Source organism: Populus alba, chromosome 1 (genome assembly GCF_005239225.2).
Source record: "Populus alba chromosome 1, ASM523922v2, whole genome shotgun sequence".
NCBI classification, from domain to species: domain Eukaryota; kingdom Viridiplantae; phylum Streptophyta; class Magnoliopsida; order Malpighiales; family Salicaceae; genus Populus; species Populus alba.
The window spans coordinates 24,205,572-24,229,189 of record NC_133284.1 but is presented as its reverse complement, the minus strand read 5'-3'; the positions used below and the strand labels follow the sequence as shown (position 1 = coordinate 24,229,189).

The 23,618-nt window shown below is 31.4% G+C and overlaps 2 protein-coding genes across 2 annotated transcripts; both read left to right on the top strand.

Annotated features, from left to right (window-relative positions):
* On the top strand, positions 1-8,503 carry LOC118040213 (membralin-like protein At1g60995). Its single transcript, XM_035047092.1, has 14 exons — positions 1-361; positions 439-501; positions 641-1,090; positions 1,761-1,842; positions 2,355-2,416; positions 2,589-2,683; positions 3,380-3,459; positions 4,575-4,658; positions 5,913-6,029; positions 6,380-6,465; positions 6,585-6,691; positions 7,444-7,535; positions 7,624-7,700; positions 7,868-8,503. The coding sequence occupies exons 1-14, from the start codon at positions 209-211 to the stop codon at positions 8,354-8,356; spliced, it is 2,037 nt and encodes a 678-aa protein (XP_034902983.1). The 5' UTR covers positions 1-208; the 3' UTR covers positions 8,357-8,503.
* Positions 8,504-17,967: 9,464 nt separating this feature from the next.
* LOC118040214 (uncharacterized) lies at positions 17,968-20,543 on the top strand. Its single transcript, XM_035047094.2, has 7 exons — positions 17,968-18,103; positions 18,192-18,291; positions 18,375-18,495; positions 18,588-18,709; positions 18,809-18,930; positions 19,034-19,193; positions 20,304-20,543. The coding sequence occupies exons 1-7, from the start codon at positions 17,974-17,976 to the stop codon at positions 20,416-20,418; spliced, it is 870 nt and encodes a 289-aa protein (XP_034902985.1). The 5' UTR covers positions 17,968-17,973; the 3' UTR covers positions 20,419-20,543.
* The last annotated feature ends 3,075 nt before the right edge of the window (positions 20,544-23,618 follow it).

The following is a 23,618-nucleotide window of genomic DNA, read 5'->3' as shown; positions in this document are numbered from 1 at the left end:
TCATACCATTTTGCTTTAAAAAAAGCAGCAGCTAGTTTATATAAATTGAAGGGCATTGACCCCAAATTTGAAGAAGAAGAATAAAAAAAAAAGAGCGAGAAGAAAGGTTGATCTTATCTTCATCTTGTTGAAGAAACGAAATGAGATGAGAAAAACAGCAAAATAATAATCTTTATCATCATCTTGTATTGTACTGTAAGGAGAAGGGATGGATACAGAGCAGACATTCATAAGGGTTCAAGAAAGGTTCTCTCAGATGCTAACCCCAAAAGTCAGGGCTGCTTTTGAGTATATGTATCTGTTTATTGCCATCACTCTTTTTTGCATCCTTGTTGTTATGCACGCCAACTATGTCCAACAGGTACGTTCTTTTATCTTTTCTTTTTAGGGTTTTCAAGATTCCATGTAAATCTTCTTGTTTTCTTTGTTTATATGTAGCCTGGATGTTCAAGACAGCTATCTGGGGTTGAAACACGGGAAGCCCAGCTTATTCAAATCAAGGTAAATATGAAAAAAAAAAAAAAAAAAAAAACAGAGAAGAAAACCCTGCTACTGATTTTCTTTTTTTACTTTTTGATCTTTTGTTTGTTTGTTTAAGGTTATAGCAATAAATGGTAATTGTCTGTTGTTTCTTGATCAGATAACTAGTGCAGGTTTGTGGTCACAGAATGAGTCTGAATCTAATGTGTTTATTGATCATGATGGTGATCATGATGATGTTCCTGATGATGATCACGTGGTCAATGCTGTAACCGATCACCAAGCTGAATTGCCGATTGCCGATGAAGGAGATGGAGGGGGCCCCTTTTTGGCTGCAAAGATGTGGTTTAATTGGATTGGTTCTGGTGCTCGTAAGGGCAAACTGGATTTCGAGTTCTGGAAAACTACTGATGTTGAACATCATCAACAAGATAATACTGAAAGCTCTGCTGCTAAAACGGATAAACTAGACACACGCAGTAGCTTTCCTATATCAGCCAAGGAAACTGTTAAAGCAGCCATCAACCATTTTGGCAAAAAGTGGCACCGGCGTTTATCTTTCATTTGGAGACTTGCTAAGCAAATCTTACGAGGTTTCCAGAAGTTGTGGGTGAGTTGTTTTTCATTTGTTTCTGCTATTTAATGAAGTCTTAAGCCTCAATTTTGGGTTTTGTCCTAGTAGAACATATGAACTTGGAAATTAGGGCTGACACTCGCCAAACTTATTTCAACATGAATTATCTAAATGTTTAGTTCACTCTAAGCAATACTCCTCTTTCCTTTTTCTTAGGGGTGTGTTTTTGCCTCTATGGACCTACTCAAGTGAAAGCCAGGGAATGCAAGATTTTATAGTTGCATTTTCCTAACCTTGTCCAGGGCTTTATTCTTTATGCTACAAGAATACCCTTTTCCCCTTTCAATCTCTCTGTTAACTATTGTCCTAGTCATTCAGTGCTTATTCATGCCAATTTCATTTATTCTTCAGTCTCTTTTGATAATGCATATGACTTTCCAGAATTGTCTAATTCTCAATATATTTTGGCTTAATTTTACTTGTACTTTTAACCAGGCATAACTTGTGAATATTTCTCAACTTCCATTTCTCTCTCATTCTCCTTGTATCTGCCCTCGTGCATTTTTCTAGTTCTGCACTTTGAAAAGTTTCAAAAGGTCTGATAGATCATAAGGGCATGCTTAATGTGGCTCTTACTTGATCCTAACTTGATTAGATGCATTATGGAATAAATGTTCCATTTATGAATTTGAATTTTCAAGTGCAGGATATTACAGGCATACATGTAAACCTTGATGTTCCTAAGTGGCTGAGGATACTTTACCTGGACAGGCTTAACTCTTTCGCTGGTAATAAATGGCCCCTTGATTACTTGTTGAGTGTTTTGGATGTTTCTATGACCTCATATTTGTTGACATAAACGTTCATATAGAACTTAACATCCATCCCTTTAGAATGTCATAGCCTGGTTGAATGACCATTTCATTTCAGAGTGTGACCTAAAGATTTAGCTGTGGAACTGAATATGTCTTGTTTTCGGTGGCTTCAGAAAGCTACCGAACTAAAGTATTTTCTCTTTGTTAAACCTGAACTAGTGATTATAATACAGTTTTTTGAGAGGTTTTGTCTCTGTCATATATGCATAGAGGATAATTGGTGCTAGTTTAATAGTGTCAATTTCTTGTGTATTAAATCTATTTTGATTGCAGTGGCCAATGTAGCCTACTGGTATCATTTTGTGGTGTTAAATTTACTGGTTATGTTGCACATGTTATAAAGTTTTGCGAAGTTTGTAAGCTTATGACTTTCTTTGTCCATTGTAGTTGTGGAACATGTTTAATAATTGTGCTATCTATTTCAGTGCAATGGCTTGAGAAGAAGAATAAAGCATTTGAACCAACTTTTTTATACACCATGGAAAAGGTGCAATTCCACTTTCATTCTTCATTAACTTGTCTTTCCACTGTGTATAGTTTTGTTGCTTTTGTTGATGCCATGGTAGAAATGTTTTCAGATTTTGAATAAAAAGTTCTTCTGTAGTCAGGAAGCTTTGTATTTGGTTTCCTCTAACATTATAAAAAATTTTGGTTTGCAGGGTTTCTTCTTGCTACCTGAAGAAGCCAAGTCTCGGCATAATATACGTACTGTTAACCTTAGTATATCAGCCCGGCATCCCTGCTTTGGAAACAGGTTATATTTCTTATTAAATACACACCATGCACAGCATGCCTGGTGTTCTATGAAATCAACAAAATTCTTCGCTGGACAATATTAATGTTGGCATAAGCTTTAAATTGTAACCCTTAGACGTTCATGCTGGATGGTTTTGCTAATTTGCCTTCCATTCAGGTTTTGAAAAATTTTGTAGTCAGATTCTTCTGAAACGTTTGGAGTTAAGAGATTGAGTATGGTTTAGATAATTCTGGACTTTGGTGACACAAAATTAACTTCATATAAGAGATAAATTGCAGGCATTTAAAGAGAACACCAAGAGTCATGTAAGATTAAATTGATTTTTCTCATTGCATCAACTCTAATGTTAACTCTACTGGGCCTTAGTTTAAATCTAAGTTAGCCAAATATAGTATACCATTGTGCCTGTTGATGAAGCGATTATCCCTTCAGCAAAAATAGAAAAAACTAAGCTAATTTCTGAGGCCTTCCAAGTTATACGAAGTTTTTACTTTCAATTCCTTTGGTCTAAGTGTGAAAGTCCAAAATCTTAGTGAACCTTCAAATAGTCTTTTTGGAAAATGTACGTAGATCTTTTTGTGAATATTTGAGAATAATTCTCTATTGTTTTTTATTATGCATGCAATATATAATCTTGACTAGAATGCTTGTGCATGTAGCTGTCACCACTTAATGCATATTTTCTTATTCCAGGTGGCAGCAACTTCTCATAAACAGACTTGTTGGATATGACACCATACTGATGAATAGTTTATTGAGTTCTCCTGGTCAAGGTAGAAACTCAGTTGCTTGGATTGATTATACTAGTTAGTGCATGAATTGTTAAATGCAACAGTTATCAAATGATTGGAATTTGATTTCATGAATACATTTTCTCCAGTCAGGACTTTTTTATACGTCATGTATCAGTAATATCAATCACTTAAACCATAGTCAATGATTGTCAGATGTGCCACCACCTTGTAACAAATATTGACCTAATCTATGCTCCTTTAGTTGATCTCAAGCTGTATCATCAAGGAACAGTTGAATTCTCTCTACCATTTCACTTTGTATGGGTTCCAGTAGGACTTGGTTTTCGGTGATAGTGATTTATGTTGTCATGCTCCAACTTGCTGCTTTCCTTCCATTTATAAATTTTCGTTTACTTGCCATTTTGTTTGTAGCATAGCTAGTTATGGTGACAAATGCTTCTCCCTGACCATAGCTTGTGATTGGGAGCTTGCCTGACCTTCAAGGTCATGTGATCAAGGGATGGTTGAGGGAGAAGAGAGAAGTATAATAGAAACCATGCACACATGTGCAGGCACACACATCATTAAATGCTATGTTGGTGTTTGGGGGTGATCAAGGATGTGTTTTCCTTCCACAGCTCCACCATTTTGTAAGTTATCAACACAAAAATAGCTCACCCAGCAAAAAGCCTCAATTCAAGGCTTTTTGAAGATGCTTGTAGTTATCACTCAAAAACACTCCAAGTTCACTTGTACAATCCTTGAATTTTCCCTCTACCCAAGCAGTCACCTTTTCAAGCCAGACAAGACTGGATGAAGGCTCATTTTCCAAGAAGCTTCAGAGAATTTGGTAGTATGGGATATTGTTGTGTCACCTTTGAGTTTTTCTAAGTTATATTTATTTTGCAATTGATAAATTAAAGCTCTGTTTTTGTGAACTGGACATCAAAGGCTCTTTTAACTGATCATATTATGAAATGTTTCTTTATGGTAACAACCAGGACCACAAAAATATGCAAATGCTTTTGCCAAATGGATCTCAACTCTATGTTCTGTGATATTCGCATTGAGTTTGAAATGATATATGGTGTCCTGATATGATTTTTTTTTTTTTTTATCATTGTGTCTAATTATGTTATGGTACTTAATTTCAGGTTACCTTTATAATTTCCAAACAAAAGAGTTTTATAATCTTAGTTATGCGCAAGAACCGCAGGAAGGCCCTGCAAAATTTGGAGGTTTGTTGACTTATCATTCCATCTATCTAGTTGTTCAGTGCTCTTCATACAATGAGGTTGCAATATCTAAGGCTGCTGTTATGAATTATGCATTTAAATTTTTTGTATACATGGTGCATGTTCCTAGTGGGAATGCAGGTTGAATGTTTGTGCAGAACCTCAAGGAACAGTAATTAGAATTTTCTATGTATCAATACCACCAAATCCTTGTGGCAAATGGATAGCTGTAGAAGTAAAAGCTTATTCATTTTTAAAGCCCTGATGATGTAATTCAGTACTTTCTTTGATTGGGGAAGCTAGGGGCTTTTCCTGCAGTGTCTTGACTGATATAGAGTTCTCTTGAGTCACCAAACCTTTCCGTAGGATCCATTAATCCTAAAACTCTCCATCTTATCACTGTCTTGTTTTCCAGCATGGTAAAGAAGTTTGGATGCAAACTCTCATAAAGAATATTGAAAATAAAAATTAAACAAATGGAAAGAGAAAAATGGGAAAAAGAGATAGGCTAATATGTTAGATTGCCAGGATTTTGCTAGGTTTCTGCTCTTACTAACTGAAAAGGCCTCTGAATAAATGAGTGTGAGAAAGGACTTCATATTGGGCATGACTGAGTGGAGAATTTGCAAGTTAAGCAATTTTTTCTCAATCCTGCATCAACAAGTAACAATGGCTGCTATGACACTATTTTGGTGAGGGAGTAGGAGGCATGTTTTGATGGAAAAGACAAGGAGGTGGTTGTAGAATCTTGGCTTTGTTTTGACTTTGGTACAGAGTGTCCTTTAATTTGCAGGGGGTCCTTGATTTTCTTTAAACACAAGAGATTGCTGCAGACTTTCCATTCTCTTTCTCTATCTAAATGCCCTCCCCTCACCTTCTGAAGAAGAGAGCTATGCCAAAACCAAAGGTGCCTACTGCTAGTGCAACTCTTTCTGCGAATAGAAACCATCCTATACGGTCTAGTGGTTCCACTATTATTTGACTTGTTTGTAGCTGAAATGAATATTTTCCCAAAAAACAAGCATGAAGAGACTGATATCTTTAGCATTTGGCATTTTATAGTCTGTTGGAGCTGTAATTAGAACAAAAACTGCAGTATTTTTTTGGAAAAGTTGTCCATGTGCATTTGGCATGGATAAAACTATCACTTAGATTAGTGCTTTCTAATTGTATCCCAGAAGAATTTCTTTCCTTGATGTGGACTAATTGATATAGACAGTTCTCTGATGATTATGGTTTTCTCTTCTTTCCCTGAAGACTATCTTGTGACCAAGTGCGGCGTGCTTATGATGTCACTGTTTGTTTTCTTTACCACAACAATGTCAGTATCATTTACATTGAGAGAGACACAAACACGTATGCTGAAATTTACAGGTATGTGTATTTTCAGATGCAGTTGGTATTTTGATGATTAGAATGGTGCTACCACTATACTGTGTATTCATCCTTGAAGTTTTGTTTGTGGTTAAAACTACTTGAGTTAATAGTAACTAATTTGTCTCCTTCAAACCTTGCACTCTTGGTGGTTTAGTTTTCCAGGAAGTTCAGCCAGCGTCTAATGATTTATCTGAAAAGGATTGGTTGACATGTTACATTGAAAAAATGAACTTTGAATCTATCATTAGTAGTTGAGTGAGACTGCAAATGGTTGACATGAGGCTTTGTATTTCTGTCTGTTTTTCCTTTAAATATGATTGGCTGTTTCTCTTTCTGAATTTTTGCAGTGCAGCTTCAGCACCATGCTCGACATCGGCTACCAACCTTTCAGCTGATCTTTGTCCATGTGATTGAGTCACTCGTATTTGTACCTGTAAGAGCACTTCATGTTCAGTTGCTTATAGTTTATATTTTCTTTTCTAATAATTTTTTCTGCTAGTAGCTATCTCTATGACCTAATGACTGATGAGAGTTGTATGCTGGGCTTTGCAGATAATGATTGGTATCTTATTTTTTCTGTTTGAATTTTACGATGATCAGCTATTGGCTTTCATGGTCTTAATCCTTGTTTGGTTGTGTGAACTGTTCACATTGATCAGGTATGTGTTGCATCTTTTATGCATGCTGCCCTTGGTTGATGTGATGTATATTCATCATCTGGTTGTTATTCCATCTAATTGCTGTTGATCACATGCTAACAAACATTTCACTCTAATCAAGACTGCTGTTTGCGCCTGTATTTTATTTTATTTTATTTTAATATTCAATTCAGCTTTGCTCTTACCAATGGTAGTTTGAGTTGCAATGGACCATGTTGGCCACAAGCTGGCTATAGCTGACCCATGTTGGATGTGCTTAATCCCAATGACTATGATTACTTGATTGTTTGTGATCCATGATCTGTGAGCACACAGTAGATGCTACTGAAAGTAAAGCTGGCCTTGGTGATCCAGCATGTTTTGGTGCTGAAATGGTCTGGTTGTGGACAATCACAATCAGTAGCTTCCTAGTTCGTAGAGAACAAGTGTCATACTTCTTGCATTCGCTCTGGCTTTGAAGTGATGGCTGGGCTCCTGGGCTCCTTTTTATTGTTTTAACTTGAGGACTATTTTTGTTGCAATTTGTCCCTTTTCTTTTATATTTTTATTGGTTTTTGTGGTTTTTTCTGTGATGTGAGAAATCTCTTTTCCTAGGGTAATAACTGCTTCTTTTTTTTGTCTTCCATATTTTTATAAGTGTCTTCTGAGTAAAAACATTTGTGAATGCATAGATGTGTGCGCGCGCACTTGCCCATATCAGTGTTTTTTTTTCCTGTTGACTATATTGAGATTCCATCTGCCATATTTTGCAGTGTCCGCACGCCAATATCAATGAAGTTCTTTCCTCGTTTCTTTTTGCTATATTTTCTGGTTTTCCACATCTACTTCTTCTCCTATGCATATGGTATGGACCCAGTGATTTTTCTTGGTCTTATCTTCTTAGCTTCTTAGTATCAATTCTGTCTGAGAATATCACTTCAATGTTTTTCCAGGCTTTTCATATTTGGCTCTCTCCACAACTGCAGCATTTATGCAACACCTCATCCTATACTTCTGGAACCGTTTTGAGGTATCAACCTGAATCTTCTTGTGTATTTTGGCATTATCATGTCGATTCTTTTCTGTTTCTATAGGTAGTGTTTTCACCATAAGCTTGCAATTACTTTGGGATGCAAGTCTATGTTTCTTCTTTATTTTGCTGTTGCAAGTTCTCTAATATGGAAGAGCTCTTATCAGGTACCAACTCTACAAAGGTTCATGCAAAACCGGCGTTCACAGCTTCAGCAACACCCAGACTTCCATATCACCTCTTCTACCATCCTTGCTTCGACTGTACACATCACTAGATTGAACACCAGGAACCCAGGTTCAGTTAATGCAGACATGGCTTCTGGGCCTGCATTAAGACCTGGACCTGACCAAGCAATACCTGCCAATGGAATAGGAGCTCCTGGGCTTGAACAACCCTTGGAAAATGACATCCGAGAGAGAGTAGATAATCCGATGCAGAATCCAGGTCAAGCGGATCTTCAGCAATCAGAAACCAATCCCAACTCCGGGTCCATGAATTCGTTTAGCTCACTGTTGCTGTGGATCCTAGGAGGGGCTTCCTCTGAAGGTTTCAACTCGTTTCTTTCCATTTTTAGAGATGTGAGAGATCAAGGACAAGTTTATGCTGAATCTCCCAGACCTGAAAACCGGGAAACTCAAGATGCCCAGCAATAGCGAGCATGGCCTGCGAAGGAGATTGGAAATATGTAGTCTTGTAGCCAATAGATCCTTCTGTATATTACTTTGAAAAATATATAGTGGTGTTTGCACAGAAGAAATCAAATATTTAACAAATTATAATTTTGATGATTTTGTTAGTCCTTTTGGTTTTGAAAATTATAATTTACTACTTTGACCAAAATTAACTGAAAGTTTCAAAGAACCACTTATAATTTAAGTAGCAAATGAATATGAAAATATATAGACTCAATATTATGTTCTTAAAACTAAACTGACTAACTAATTATTTCTCTAAAAATATTGGGGTCAAATAATAACTTATTCAACAAATTAAAGGTGCACTGTTCTATCCAAAAATAAAAGCTTTACAATCCAAAAAAGAAAAAGAAAAACACTCAATATTAGTCTTCACTAAATTAGTTGCCAGCACTTCTTTGCTTTGGATAGTAGAAGAGAACTAACTACAATATTTGAGTGCTTTTATCTTTCACATTTTCATGATTTTATCTTTTTTATGATTTTGCATTTCTTTCCCTTATTGTAATGGATATTACATTTTGATCATTAGGACATGTTTTTATATTTTATTTTTCTATTGCTTATGGTTCATGATAATCATATTACAAAATATAGGGGGAGATTCATCTTTTTATATCTATATGTATACATTAATTGTCATTATAAAAAAGGAGGAAAATTGTTGATCTTTGAGTCACATATTAATATTAATATTTATATATTTTTGATGACAATAAATTAAATGAAAATAAACTAATGATATGCTTAGTAGATATTAAGTTTAAAAAGGTTTATATAGTGATCATTCAATAAGCATGAATAATTAAATGAAAAAAATAAATCAACAAGTTCAAGATACAAAACAAGTGAAGACTTAGTTCTTAATGATTCATTTTAGTGCTAATTATATAAATTTTTATATATTACTTGATAACATAAATTAAAATAAGTCCATACACTTCACATTGCATGTAATATATGATTAATATGCATTTAGTCGGTTTAAAATTCACCAGGTTTAAAAATATCAAATGTCAGTGAAATGTAATCAATGTGTTTTACTCTTTTTTTTCTTGGAAGCTTAATAAGGAAAAAAATAAATGGGTTATGCTGAAACATTTTGAGTAAATGTTAGTGAAACATAATAAATGTGACTTACTCTTTTTTTTTCTTAGAAGCTTAATATTCTTTCATTTAGATTCGAAAACGTTTTCGGTTTTCTTAACAAACCTGAAATTGACAAAAAATGCTATAAGAGAGGAAATTATTTGAACTTGTCCTGAACTAGTGTATCTATGAAAGTAATTCTTTATCATGTCTGAGTTTCGAGGCATGTCAACTTTCTAGTTGAAGTTACATATGTTTTTATGATTAAAGATTTAGGAGTCGTTCTGTATAATTTATAAAGTTTATAGAAGTAGGAGGGCTCGCTGACAGGGGTGTAAGAGATGGTGAGAATGTAGTGTTGTTGATAAATCCTGTAGGATCAAAAGTTTAATGCTAAAAAGCTTAGCCTGTAAGGATTTCATCATATTTGTCTTCAAACATATTAGAGATCATGAGGTTGCATGGTTTCACAGATGATCTAAAAGGTATAAAGCGTAGCTAAAAGATTTTGGTTTTGTTAAGCTTCTCTATTACGAGTAGCGCTATCACTTATGAGTCTTTGAATTTTCTATTATAAATAAAGTAATGTGTAAAGGCACTAAAGAGATTTTTGACAAGCCTATCAAACATGAGGAAATTTGATATGTCCTGCCCATTCATCACAACACAATCAACTTGAAAGCAACATGAGAGAAGAATTACTTGAAGTCTAGTAGAGATAAGAGTGTTCATGATCCAATTTGGTTCAGTTTAGTTCGGGCTAAAAATTCCAATCAAACTAAAAGATGTTTGTTCTTAAGAAAATGACCCAGACTGAACCAAAAACCAATTCAATTAAGAACGGTTTTTTTGGATTAAAACTGAGAAAACCTAATCCTTATTTAATGGGCTTTTTTAAAAAAATGGGCTTTGTTTTAATTTGGCTTTAACAATTTCTTGTTAAGTTTAGTTTTTTTATAGGCTTTTTAAGCAAGAATATTTTTTATTAGGCTTTTTAACAAAACCAACCCAAATCCATTTCTAAATTGGAATTTCAAATCAACAAGAAACCAATTATCTTTTATACTGTTTGCTTAACAGGTTGATGACTTGATGCAAATCTATTCAACATATTTAGTGCATGGTCATATTAAATGTTTGTTTAAACTCTTTAGTGCAGAGATGCTCACACTATAAATAATAAATTACATATTTCAACAAATAAACAATCTAATAAGGAAAATCTAGATTATCATAAATTTAACAAAAAAAATCCATATTATATAGATGTGCAAAATCCAACAATATCAAAATGCAAAAAATCCAAAAAATTTCTAATACGTAGGACAAACAGATAATAACAATCAATCGGCTTTCTTAGTTACATCTAGTTGACATATTAAAAGAAACTCCTTTCTAGTACTTTCCTTGGATGTTGAAATACAAGTAAATATTGTATAAAATATTTACAATTAAGACCTCCAAAAATATCCATAATTCACAATAATAACCTTTATACTAGTACTTTTTTCACTAATAATTTATTACTAGTAAAGTTGGTGAACAAACTTACTTTTCTTCTCTTCAAGCAATCAGCTTCAACAACAACGGAAAAACCTGCAAACAAATGATCACCATGAGATTGAGATATAGATGAAAATCATGTTGCTCATTGACTTTATCTCTTTCTTGAAAACATGAATTTTAAATGAATGATTAAAAGCTACTACTAAGACTTTATGTTGTTGATTCCAGGGATCAAATGTTCTAATTTTCATTTGACTATCTTTGTTGTGATTTGTAGCTCAACTAAAGGGATTGCAATTAATATAAAGGTTGAAATGCATTTAAATAAGTTTCACATGAAGTAATAGAATTAATGATGATGTACATAGAATCAGAAGTATAAAACCATTTGTGACCCGTATAATGTTAAGCAGCAAATCCTATATGTTTTTGTTTTTTTTTTCTCAAGTTCTAGAAAGTTAATTTCCTATTGTCCCTTATCAACCAAGCAATCAATTTTATTTGTACTACAATCATAACTTGAGAAGAAGAAAGGGAAAATGAAGAGAAAAATTGATGTTTCATATGTTGCTAACTTGAATTAGATTTTGAAAAGTATCAAATTTGAAAAGTACCTTTAAAGGGAGGAAGTCTTAAGCCTAGATCTAAAAATCAAACTAAGTATTAATGAAAAAAAAATTTTAAAAATAAAGTGAAAAAATATAGAAACAAAAATTACCTTTGAAGTTTTGGTAGTTTTAATCATAAATCTGATCCTTTCATTACACTATATCACCAAGTGAAAATCCAAACTTTGATTAATTGAATTCATATCAAGTGAAAAGAAAGGGGAGAACAAGGCCAGGATATGGAGAACAAGAAAGAGAGAAAGGGTAAAAAGAAGGGGCAGTTAAAGGAAAAAAAAAAGTTTAGGGTTAGCATTAAAATGAGGTTGAACCAATCTGATCCAGTTCAATCGGTTTCAACTTTCTAAAACTAAAACCAAACTTGACTAATTTTTTTTCTTGATTTTTATACTGGTTTTTTTTTCTCTCAGTTCAGTTTTTTCAATTAATTGTTTTTTGGTTTATAGGTTGGTTATTTTTTAAAAACACCCCTAAGCAGAGGAAGTGAATAGATCGTTAAACTGATTTTGAGTTTCCATTTTCTATTTCTTTATAAATTATCAAAAAAACATCAATTTTAATCATGTTCTTTACCATGGTTCTACAGCTAAATCAATGAAGTCATGATTCAAGCATTTGAGATTCTCTTCAACACCTATAGTGATGCGAACCTCATGGTCATATAACCTACATATAAGAAAGACAAATCCCAAAAAGTCAAACAATCAATTTGATATAAAGATTATTTAAACCAAAACACCAATACTATTGAAAGAAACCTCCACTTAACGATTAGTAAATTGCAAATGAGAAATACAAGGAAGACACCATGAAGATAATTGTCGAATTTGGTTTTTCAGAGAATTAAAGAATGTGAGAATACCTCACATATATAAGCAATATTATTATGAAATCAAAGTTTTCATATCATCTCATGTATCTATATCTCTCCTTATTCCTCCTCCTAGAAGTCACAATATGTTCTCATTAAATAATTGTACAATCAATAAGTTTAATCACATCAAGTTTCATCCTTTTCTGCTCAAAATAGCTATGGCAATAAAAATTTCAATCCACCTTCTTTTCCCACGCTAAACAAGCCTCAAGATCATTTTTAACTTGAAAACTAGGAATTTTTAGTTTAATAAAGTCTAAATCATCATCCATATGGTAATGATTTCCACAGTTTTGGAAATCCCTTTTATGGATGAATTAGCCCCTATTGATAAAACTATAATCCCTTCGGCCTTTATGTTGCCAAAAACCATCCTCGATACCTATAATCTCATGCTTAAAATCATCATCTCCTATAACATCTTTCTCATCATCAAAATCATCCAAGTTATAGTTTACATGTTGTTCGGGTCTCCTGTCATGGTTACCACTCCAATTAGCTCTATTTCTTCCATCCATCATTATTGTTATCTCACCTCTCTACCCTATCTAACCTCTCTTTCACATTACCAACCACCAAGTTAAACCTCTTCAACACATGTGCTAGACCTTGAATCTGAAATTTTAAGTTGTTAGTCTTCCTAGGAGGTGGTGTATCTCCCTTTTCTTCAGACATTTTGAATATGCAAAAATATTGTTAATAGCAAAAATATCCTTACGCCTCTCATTTTTTGCACAAATAGTAAGTTTTTCACTCTAATATGCTCTATACACTTTTTACCTCTTATCTCACCTTCTTTTTAGCTCTTGCGGAATTGAAATCAACACAACCAAATAAAACATATTATTAGCACAATCCAAATAAGTTTAACTCAAGAAGCAAGAAATATACAAAATATAATTTCACGGGTAATAAGCAAATTCGCACGAGATACAAATGTTTTTTAAGATAAGAAAAAAAATCAGAAGAAAATATTATCAAAATAACTTGATTGACACTCAAATAACCCAAAAAAAAAACACTTTAGTATACTTCCCAAATCAACTTCAATAGTATCAAAGCAAGTTTCAATAGTTGACGCAAATCAGACCTATTTTATGCAAATTAAACTCGAATCTGGAACCTAAACCAAATGATGTCCAAATGACCTCAAGTTTTATACATAGTGTGATTAGACCCTAAATAACTAGAATATTGATTTTGAAGTAATTCCTATGTGGTTTGACCTAATTTCACCTTGTTTTAGTTTATGTGGTAGAATTTATAACGTCTTTGTTTGGACAAATTTATTTTTTATGTTTACTTTTCATGTTATTTATATATATAGTTACAATAATGAAACAAAATAAAAAAAATTTTATAAGAGTAGGTATTGCTGCAATTCAAGAGGAATAGATAAAGATTGAAAATAATGAGTTTCAACACAGAACAAGAAAACAAAAATTACATAAGGATATAACCTGATAAATTTAGCCAAGAAGATACAAACTGATATGAACTCTATCATTATGTGATCAAGTAACCCAAAAAAAAAAAAAAAAGACAGGTCTCGAAAAGCTAAAAAAAATCAAGTTTGATAGGATTGTGACATGGTGATTGACTGAGCCAAAACATCAACTTTATCAGAATGAACCACCACCCAAAAAATTCCAATTCATGAACAAAAGTACAAAAAATATGCCACAAAGACAGTTGTTATTTGATAAGGCAAATTTATTATTTGTCCCACCCAAGAGAAAAGTATTGCATCAAGCAAAATTTAAGTTTATTCAAAGCATCATAACTGCTGAATTTTGTAGCGAATAAAACAATATGTATTCTTCCTAAATAACTTTGATAAGCCCTTATTAGGTTGAAAACCAATGGGCCAAAGCTTATTAGCCAACATAAGTCTAATGTCTAAGACAATCCTAAAACATTTATTTTAGACCAAAACAAACCTCAAATTAAAACTCAAGCCCTAAACTGAATGTAAATATCAAAACAACAAATAAAACCTTAAAAATAATCTAGATTAATACAAAGAAATAATTCAACACAAAAGTAATTTATCATTAAATACTTCATCTTTATTTTTTCATATGAAGTTAGGATAAATAAAGAATCCTTGTAAGAAAAAAAATTTGAGACATTAAAGAATCCTTTTCACACTTAGAAACTATGTTGTTGTCCATTAAAGTTCATTGCAGAACTACGAAACTCCTAAAAATAAGATGTTGAATATCCTTATATTATAAGGAAAATAATTCTCTCTAAATAGAAAATCCACAAGTTAAAAGACAACAAATAGAAAAAAAAAGTGTATTGTATCTTTTGACTTGTATCATAAGACCTTCTTGAAATCAGATTGAATTGAAATTTTAACCCAATATAAAATTATAAGTTTGGAAACTATTGGTAAACTTTTAGCTTTATCTAACACTCAAATTGAGATTTATGTTCAATAGCATAAAATTGGACAGTAAGTAGCATTACACTAAAATTTAAATTTGATTATTTGACCCTTGCATGAATGAATCATATCATATAAGCAATCTACATAACAAATATGCAAAATGTCCCACCATTTTTTACCATGGCACTAAAACAAGGCTTTGTCTTCTTCTTTTTTTTCCTTCATTTATTTTGTTTTTCTTTTTTTCAATTTAGTCTTTAAATATCGCATTTATTAAGAATTAGTCTTTGTAATTTGTTTCTTCAAGCTTTTTATGGACTATCATAATATCAATTTTGCAAAAATCTATTTGATTTTATTATTTGCACATGATTGAATGTTTGGGGACCATGATTGAAAAAGAAGAAAAAAGGTAACACCATTATCAAATAAATTGCCTTGTATGTTTTTTCGCTAAAATTTTCTTTATGGTTTTGTCAAAATCTCTTTGTGGTCCTTTTAGTTTTGGGACCAAACATTTTAGTGTAAAACATTATTTTGTTCATATATTGGTTATTAATTTGAAAGACAAGAGACAGAGTTGTCGAAAAATGATGAAAGAGAGACAAAGTTATCGATTGAACCCTTTCTAGCTACAAAAAAGTTGTTATTTATGTCAATGCATTCATTTCAATGTGAGGAGTTCATTGAGGTGTTCTTTGGCCTCAGGCTTCGAGCAAATTTTTTAAATCAGGTAGATTTTGCATTTTAGGATCTATTTTTTTCCATGTTTTAGACCATAAACTGATTTTTTTAAAAAAACCTTTATAGTGTTTAATAAGTACTTTTAGGTAAAAGATGGTTAACAGTGATTTGTTTTGGTCTAAAACATCAAAAGCCTGAAGAACTAGAGAATGAGTCATTTACCGTAGGACACAATGCATCATCATACTCTTTTTGTTAAAAAAAATACGATGAACGATGCATCGTCCATCCATTCTAGATATAAAAAAGGTTTATATGTGCGGTCCTGAGCTGCTAAGCTTGCACTTCTAGGCTTATTTTTAAAGGTTGAAGCATTAGGTCACTCTACCAATGCATCTTAACTAATTTTTCTCTTTTTGCTAAAAAATTCACATGTCATTTTTAAATTAATTAAAAATATTTTTTGTAATTTATTTTATTAAATTCTTAAACTAATTAGAAATATATTTAATATTGTTTCATTTGATATTGTTTGATTTTTACTATGTTTTCAAATAAAAATCATATAAATCTTTTTAAAAAAAAATTGAAACCATTCTTTTTGTACAACCTATTGTCATCTTTTTTTTTTTAATTTCTTTTCTCTGAGCTTTAATTTTTGCTATCATAATGATTAAACAAAAAAATACTCTTAAAAAATTTATTAAATCCAATTAAAAAAAATTATTAAATCCAATTAGATCTATAAACCAGGTAACAAGTTTGACAAATTAGTCTACGTTGACCCATGTAGCTTCGAGATTTCATCGTCTCAATATTAATAAAATAAGTCAAGCCGAGTTTTAACCAGTCATCCAACCCATCTCTAGATATCATTATCCATGCATGTTTCTCAATTTCAGTACTTAGAAGGTGTTTAGGAGTGTAGTACCAATTATTTTTTAAAGTGTTTTTTACTTGGAATTATATCAAAATAATATATTTTTTTTAAATCAATGTTGACATTAAAACAATTTATAGACACAAAAAAATTAATCTAAAGCAAGGGAAAAAATTCATTTTTTTAAAAAAAAATACTTTTAAAACACAAAAATAAACAGACTCTTAGTATTTGACTTGAAGTGTAATCTCTTTTCAGCATTTTTTGTGTTTATAATCCTTAATTTCTGTGTTAAACTTTCACATTAGATTTTGAATTCATAGTTTAATATTTTCTATCTCCTAGAAAAAAAAAATGTTAACAAGTAAGTATTATTACATGTGGAAATGGTTATATATACAAGTATAATAGTTAATAATTCAATCATAGTTAAAGAAAAAGAAAAACAAAAAAACAAAAAAGGGGACATATCTTATAAAAGTCTTCAACCTGAAATGTCATTCTTGTTCAAGTCCCTAGTCCCTAGACTATTTTTCTTTTACATTAAATTCCCAACATATCAATGAATATAATTGTTTTAGGTCATTATAACTGTATTTCTTTGTTTCAAATATTTTTTTTTCTTAATTTTTCATATCATTAACTACATATGTTCGGTTTGAATTACTTCAAATAAGTTATATAACTTATTTTTACCTTAAAGTATTTATGATAAATAACTTTCAATTTTAGATTAAAATTCAAAATCATCAAAACAATGCCAAAAATATAGTAAATTTTAGAATCATATATTTAATTTTGATATTGTACAAATACATGAATTTTAAAGATATTTAATTACAAAACCAACATTGTAGAAAATAAATTAAGGTATGTTTGGCATTGCGTTTCGAAAGCGCTTTTGAAAAAAATTTAAATTTTTATTATTGCTCTAAATTAATATATTTTTGATATTTTCAGTCAAATAATTTTTAAAAAATAAAAAAAAATATATTATTTTCATATATTTTTAAAATAAAAATTATTTTAAAAAACAATCTCTACTACACTCTGAAATATATTCTAATTTAATGCATTAAGCTATAAAATCTAATTCAGTAGGGATGTCTACACATGTGAATTTTAAATTTTAAAAAAAAAAAAAAATCAAAGCAATATCATTTTTTTTAATCAACAAATTGATTAACCAAATTTTATTGGATTAATTCTAATTTTTGACTGAATTACTCATATATTTTTTTATTTATTTCTTTGAACTGATCTATGTTCTAGATCGATCACGTCGTGATTCACCCATCGAGTCAGTCCTGGTTTTTCAAAGTAAGTTACACGTATCTGATTGTTGTGTGTTGATGCGAGTGGCAAACATATTGAAGAGACAGACGACTAGTCGTTGGGTTAAAATAAAAAAGAGTCGTCGTTGAACACATTAATAAAATGTAGTAATATCAAATCCTCTGTAAAGCCCGGCTCTGACTCTGAGTACAGAGAGAGAGAGAGAGAGAGATTGAAGAAGAAGAAATGAATAAACGCAGCGTTTACGGATGGGTAGTAGCGATTTTGTGCTTCATAATACTCATGGTGGTGACTCCAGCCATTCCTCAATCTCAAGAATACCACAACTTTGCTGATCAGCGTGATTTGTTCTTCGGTAATTCTAATAATTTTAATTTTAATTATTATTATTATTTATTATTAATAATAAAAGTTTATGATCTTGTGATTAAAATTGAATTCAGGGATACCGAATACACTGAATGTAGTTTCGAATTTCCCATTCCTTGTAATTGGTGTGATTGGCCTTGTTCTCTGTCATTATCGCAATTATTTTCAACTCAGGTTAGGGTTTCCTGCCCTTTTCTTTTCTAATTTATTATTTTGCGTTTTTTTATGATAATTATTTTTAAAATGAAAATGAAAAGGTTGCCAGGTGAGGTATGGGGTTGGACATGTTTTTTCGTAGGTGTGGCTGCTGTTGCTTTTGGCTCTGGCTATTACCATCTTAAGCCTGATGATGATCGTCTTGTCTGGGATCGCTTGCCTGTTAGTCACTTTACCCCCTTCTTTTTGAATGTTTTACTTGTGATAATTGCTGTTCATTTATGCTATGCTATGGTATGTAATGTTTTCTGCAGATGACTATTGCTTTCACTTCAATTGTTGCCATTTTTATCCTTGAAAGGATTGACGAGCGAAAGGGAACTGTTTCCATTATCCCTCTGCTTTTGGCTGGTGTTATTAGCATTGCTTATTGGAGGTAAGAGCCCACGCACGGTAAAGTGTATTGCTTCTTTTCTTTTCTTTTCTTTTTTTAATTTTGATATGATCTCTGTGGGATTGTTGATTTGCAATGCAGATTTTTTGATGACCTCCGTCCGTATGCTGTAGTTCAGTTTGTTCCTTGTATTGCCATTCCGATAATGGCTATTTTGTTGCCTCCAATGTACACTCATTCCTTGTATTGGCTTTGGGCAGCAGGTTTGTGTTTCCTTTTCCATTGCTACTTTCCAGTTATATTCCCAAAATGAAACTTCTTCTGTGGTATTTGCTTGCTGATGTTGATCTATGCCCGTGCCTTCAGGGTTTTATCTTTTAGCTAAGGTGGAAGAAGCTGCAGATAAACCCATATACAAGTGGACTCACCATATAGTTAGTGGACACACTCTGAAGCATTTATGTGCTGCAATGGTTCCTGTTTTCTTGACACTTATGCTGGCAAAGAGAAGTATTGAAACAGAAAGGTTTTCTTCTCACTTCTTTTCCCTTTATGCAGTTATTTCTCTTAGATGTATGAATGAGTTTGTCTGAGGTTGTCAAGTGCTCCATTTCACATTCTTCCATCTACTGTCTTTTTCCTTGTTGCATACCACAAGTAACCTCTGGTTAGTAACTTCAAAAGCCAATGAGATTGGTAATCAAAGAGACTTTTCACTTAATACTAATTTTTGTTTTATTGGGGAATTCATAATCTCCACCAATGTTTACCTTTGTATCTGCTGCCCCCTGTAGAGGTTTTTCTCTTGGTGTCTCATTTTCCCAACCATTCCTGTGATCATACTGCCTGGAAATTGATTTGTGCATGCTGTTATAATGATTCCAGTATATGTTGCTGGACTTGATTGTCCATACCATCTGTTACAGTGCTGATAAATTTCCAGAGATTCCCATTATCTACAATTAAAATATCAGTTTGTGGATGGTGTGGAACTCATCTAGCATGTAAAGCACATGCTAAAATTTGGAACACACAGTAGCACTACCCAACCTACCCCCTTTGTTTTTGTTTTATTGGGGAGTGAATTTCCTGCTGTCTTTCCTCTTGTCGACTTGTTTTCATATACTAGTTTGGAAACTTTTCAGATGAATAAAAATGCCATTTTTGAAATGATACTAGAATATGTTATGTCAAGAGAGGACCATTTTGGATTATTTCAGGATTATTGTTTTTGTTTTATTGGGGAGTGAATTTCCTGCTGTCTTTCTTCTTGTCGACTTGTTTTCATATGCATTAAATATGTCATTCATTATTCTTTGAAACTCAGATGGTGCATTTTTCAAACCAAATGGCATCACGTTCCATTCATACTGATCAAATGGGACTGTGAATGCAGTTTTGTAACGATCTTTAGGATGGATCTGGATTTGCTAAAAACCCGATTTCATATCAAACTTTTGAAAATATGAAAGCAGAATGCAATTTCTGTAATACTAGTTTGGAAACTTTTCAGGTGAATAAATATGCCATTTTTCAAATGATACTAGAACATGTTATGTCAAGAGAGGACCATTTTTGGATTATTTCAGCATTTCAATGCCACTTAACTGTTATTAAAATGAATATTTGCATGTAGGATAAGTCTGCTCCAGACGTGGAAGATTTCCTGGACCAGGATCAGAAAGAATGATTCAGAGGTAGAGAACTACTCTACTACTTACACGAGTGTTCCAGTTGTAGAAACACCTTAATTGCGTTTATGACTTTTGATAGAAACATGTACATTTGTATTCAGATCAAAAGCAAAAAGTTCCCTCTGAAATGTCATAGCCTTTGTTTAATCTAATTGTCATGGTCATATTTATTTTCTTTGGAATCTCCCGAGTAAAAACCAATTATATGTTGATAAAGCTTAACCTAGCGTTTTTGTTTTGCAGAGGAGAAAAATGGAAGGGAAATAAATTGCAAAAATAATGAAAATTCTCTGTTTTTTTTTTTTTTTTTTTTTCATAGCAGAAAGTAAAGGAATGCAAATGGAGGGGTGGGGGATGCTCACCTATAAAACTATTTTTCTTTACTATTTCCAGTTTCGCTCTCTACTCCTTCGGTTTTGCCTTTTCAATAAAAAAATTAGAAAAACATGCTCGTTTCTTTTTTCTTTTTTTTTTTTTTTTTTGAGAACGATTACAAATTTTTTCACCAAATAAATTTAAAAAAATAATTTATGATTTATAACTATTTTTTAAAAAAAATGAAAGCCATAATTTATGATTATTATTTTAATATTTTGTTTTTTTTATAATTTAATTAAAGAATATTAATTTTGTTTTATTCAAATTAAAAATTGTCTTAAGTTTTTAACTAAAGAAAGAAAATATTTATATTATATTTACTTATTTGGAAAAAAATGAAAATTTTTAAAATGAAAACCTATGAAAAACTTTTAAATTGTGTTTTTTAAATTCAGTATAAATTTAAATAATTGAAAAACTATTTTTCCAGTTTTTTTTAAATGAAGAAAATTGCATTTGAACAAAAATTTCAAGTTTTTCTTTTTTGTATTTTAATTTTTAAAAAAAATTGAAAGTAATATTTTTGTTTCTAAACAATTTCATGGAAAGTTTTCTTCTAAATAGAATCCAAATTAAATGAAATGAAATTGAATGAAAATGATTTAATATATAATAAATATTTTAATAATTTAACTCCCTATCATTTTATTTTTATTTTTTCTCGCGCAATCCAAGCTAATGGTGAGATTTAAAATTTTTTTCTTTGAATAATTTTCTTTTCTTTCTTTTTATTGCTTCCAAAAAAATTACAGCAATAAAAACACCACTTTGACCATGTCCTTTTTCCCAATTAAAAAATGTAGGTCCTCCTTCTCTTCCCTCCCACCAACGTTGGCAAAGTCACCATAACTCATTAGCCATCCTTTCCCTTTCAGGTTGGTTTTAGGTTAACAATTTCTATTCTCCAAACAATCCCCTATATTTTCATACTTCATCCTGGTAATTATATAACTCTTGAATAACCAAATAATAGATCTTCCATGAGTGATCTAATAAATCATTTGTAGGCTGTTTAATTTACAAACACATGCCTAACAAGCAAATATAAGCAAAAACTATTAGTGTAAAACCATAATTTTCAAACTCTATCCACAATTTGACCCGAAAAGAGCTCGAAAAAAGCACAAATTATTAAGTTGTTGAGTCAACTCGAATTAATTATTATTTTTTCAAATGACGTTGTTATGTTTTTTTAAAAAAATCATTTGTGTTAAACCAACTAGATTTAAATCAAGTTTAACCAAATCAATTAAATCATGAATCAACTAGGTTTAGCTAGTTCAAGATATAAATCATTAGGTCTCTTAGGTCAATTAACCGAATCAAGTTTGATAACTATATATAAAACAACTCTAAAACCTTCTTTTCTTGAGATGCCAAACACCAAAGAATTGTTCAGTAATGAAGATGTACTCTAATTTTTTAAAAAATGAGAAAAGAAAAGTAGAAAACAGAGTTTTCTTGTTCAAATTTAAGATTGTTTTTTTCTATCTTCTTCAAAGGTTATATTTTTTCAATAATAAAAAAAAATTTCATTTATTTTTTATTGAGCTTTTCAATTGAGAACACAATTTTTATTTCTTCTCTCCTCCTTGTATCAATGTGAAACCTTGGTTATTTTTATTTTTAGATATGAGGAGTTTGGAAAGGAATCTTCAAGTAGGGGAGGATTATTGAGTATTCTTTTCTCTTTTCACTTTCATTTCTTGCACAATTTAGATTTATTTAGCTTCTTTTTTTCCCAATCAATATTTGGTTCCTTGAAACTTTTAGAAGATTAATTTTTTGAATTTTTTTGTATTAACTCCATGATATATCATAATTAAACGTACAATTTCTTTAAATCTTGGTTTTTCTATGATGTAAGGAGTTCAATTTGTTATTTTTTTATGTTTTTTGTATGATCGGATATTTGGTTGAAGGAATCAATGAGTAAGACATAATTCTTCCTAGGCAAAATGGCTACTTCACAGGTAGTTTTTACGAGTATTATTTATACCATTTTGATCCATCTTTCAATGGTTTAAATTTACTCTATTCCGATATAGAATAGAGAAAGAATCATGGGATTTACTTCGTGCTTCTGTATTTTATTATGGTGGCAATCCAATTGGAACAAATAACTACAAATCCTTTAACTAAATATTGGAGAAAACCATGCAATAAAACCACAACTATATATTTTCTCTTGAAGATAAAAGCTCTTGGCCACTCATCTTGGATGACAAATTTAGCATCACTATAGATATTAAAACAAAAGCTAAAAGAACTCTAGAATTCATTTTACACGCTCATAATTTATTGTGAATTTATATAATAAAATTATTATTTTAACATTCTAAAATAAAATTTGTTAACTTGCTTTGAGGGCAATACAATTCTTTTTTTATGGTTCATTGGTCATTATCAAATTGATTGAAAACATAATCATTTTTATTATTATTATTATTTTTGCATAGGAAAATAACTTATTTATCCTTAAATGCAAAAATAAATAAAATAGTCCTTTAATAGCTTTTTATTCTTTTTCTATTTTAACCACAATAAAGTTATTTAATTACCTTTAGAATCACAAAATTATTACACTAATATCAAGGGACTTTTAAGTCTTTTCAATAAAGTTTTTTATTTTGTTTTGTTATAATCATGTTGACTTATATGATCATTTTGTATTTTAAAAAATATAAATATTATTATTTAAAAAAAAAAAAAGAGAGAGAGAGATGGATGGCACCTGTTTGCTGGTACATGATAGACATGAGTCAGCGAGTAGGGGTCGCCTGCATCTTTGCAGCCTCCTCATGCAGTCAACGACATCCAACCACTGTGTCATTTAAAGGATTAAGTGGTGGCACATCCAATGGGATGGCGCATGTGGC

Excerpts from the sequence above, each read along its gene's own strand:
- LOC118040213 (XM_035047092.1), top strand. The coding sequence starts at position 209 with ATGGATACAGAGCAGACATTCATAAGGGTTCAAGAAAGGTTCTCTCAG. Across the intron at positions 2,684-3,379 it reads CATCCCTGCTTTGGAAACAG|GTGGCAGCAACTTCTCATAA; the intron begins GTTATATTTCTT and ends TTCTTATTCCAG. Across the intron at positions 7,536-7,623 it reads CTTCTTCTCCTATGCATATG|GCTTTTCATATTTGGCTCTC; the intron begins GTATGGACCCAG and ends ATGTTTTTCCAG.
- LOC118040214 (XM_035047094.2), top strand. The coding sequence starts at position 17,974 with ATGAATAAACGCAGCGTTTACGGATGGGTAGTAGCGATTTTGTGCTTC. Across the intron at positions 18,496-18,587 it reads TTGTCTGGGATCGCTTGCCT|ATGACTATTGCTTTCACTTC; the intron begins GTTAGTCACTTT and ends TGTTTTCTGCAG. Across the intron at positions 19,194-20,303 it reads AGAAGTATTGAAACAGAAAG|GATAAGTCTGCTCCAGACGT; the intron begins GTTTTCTTCTCA and ends ATTTGCATGTAG.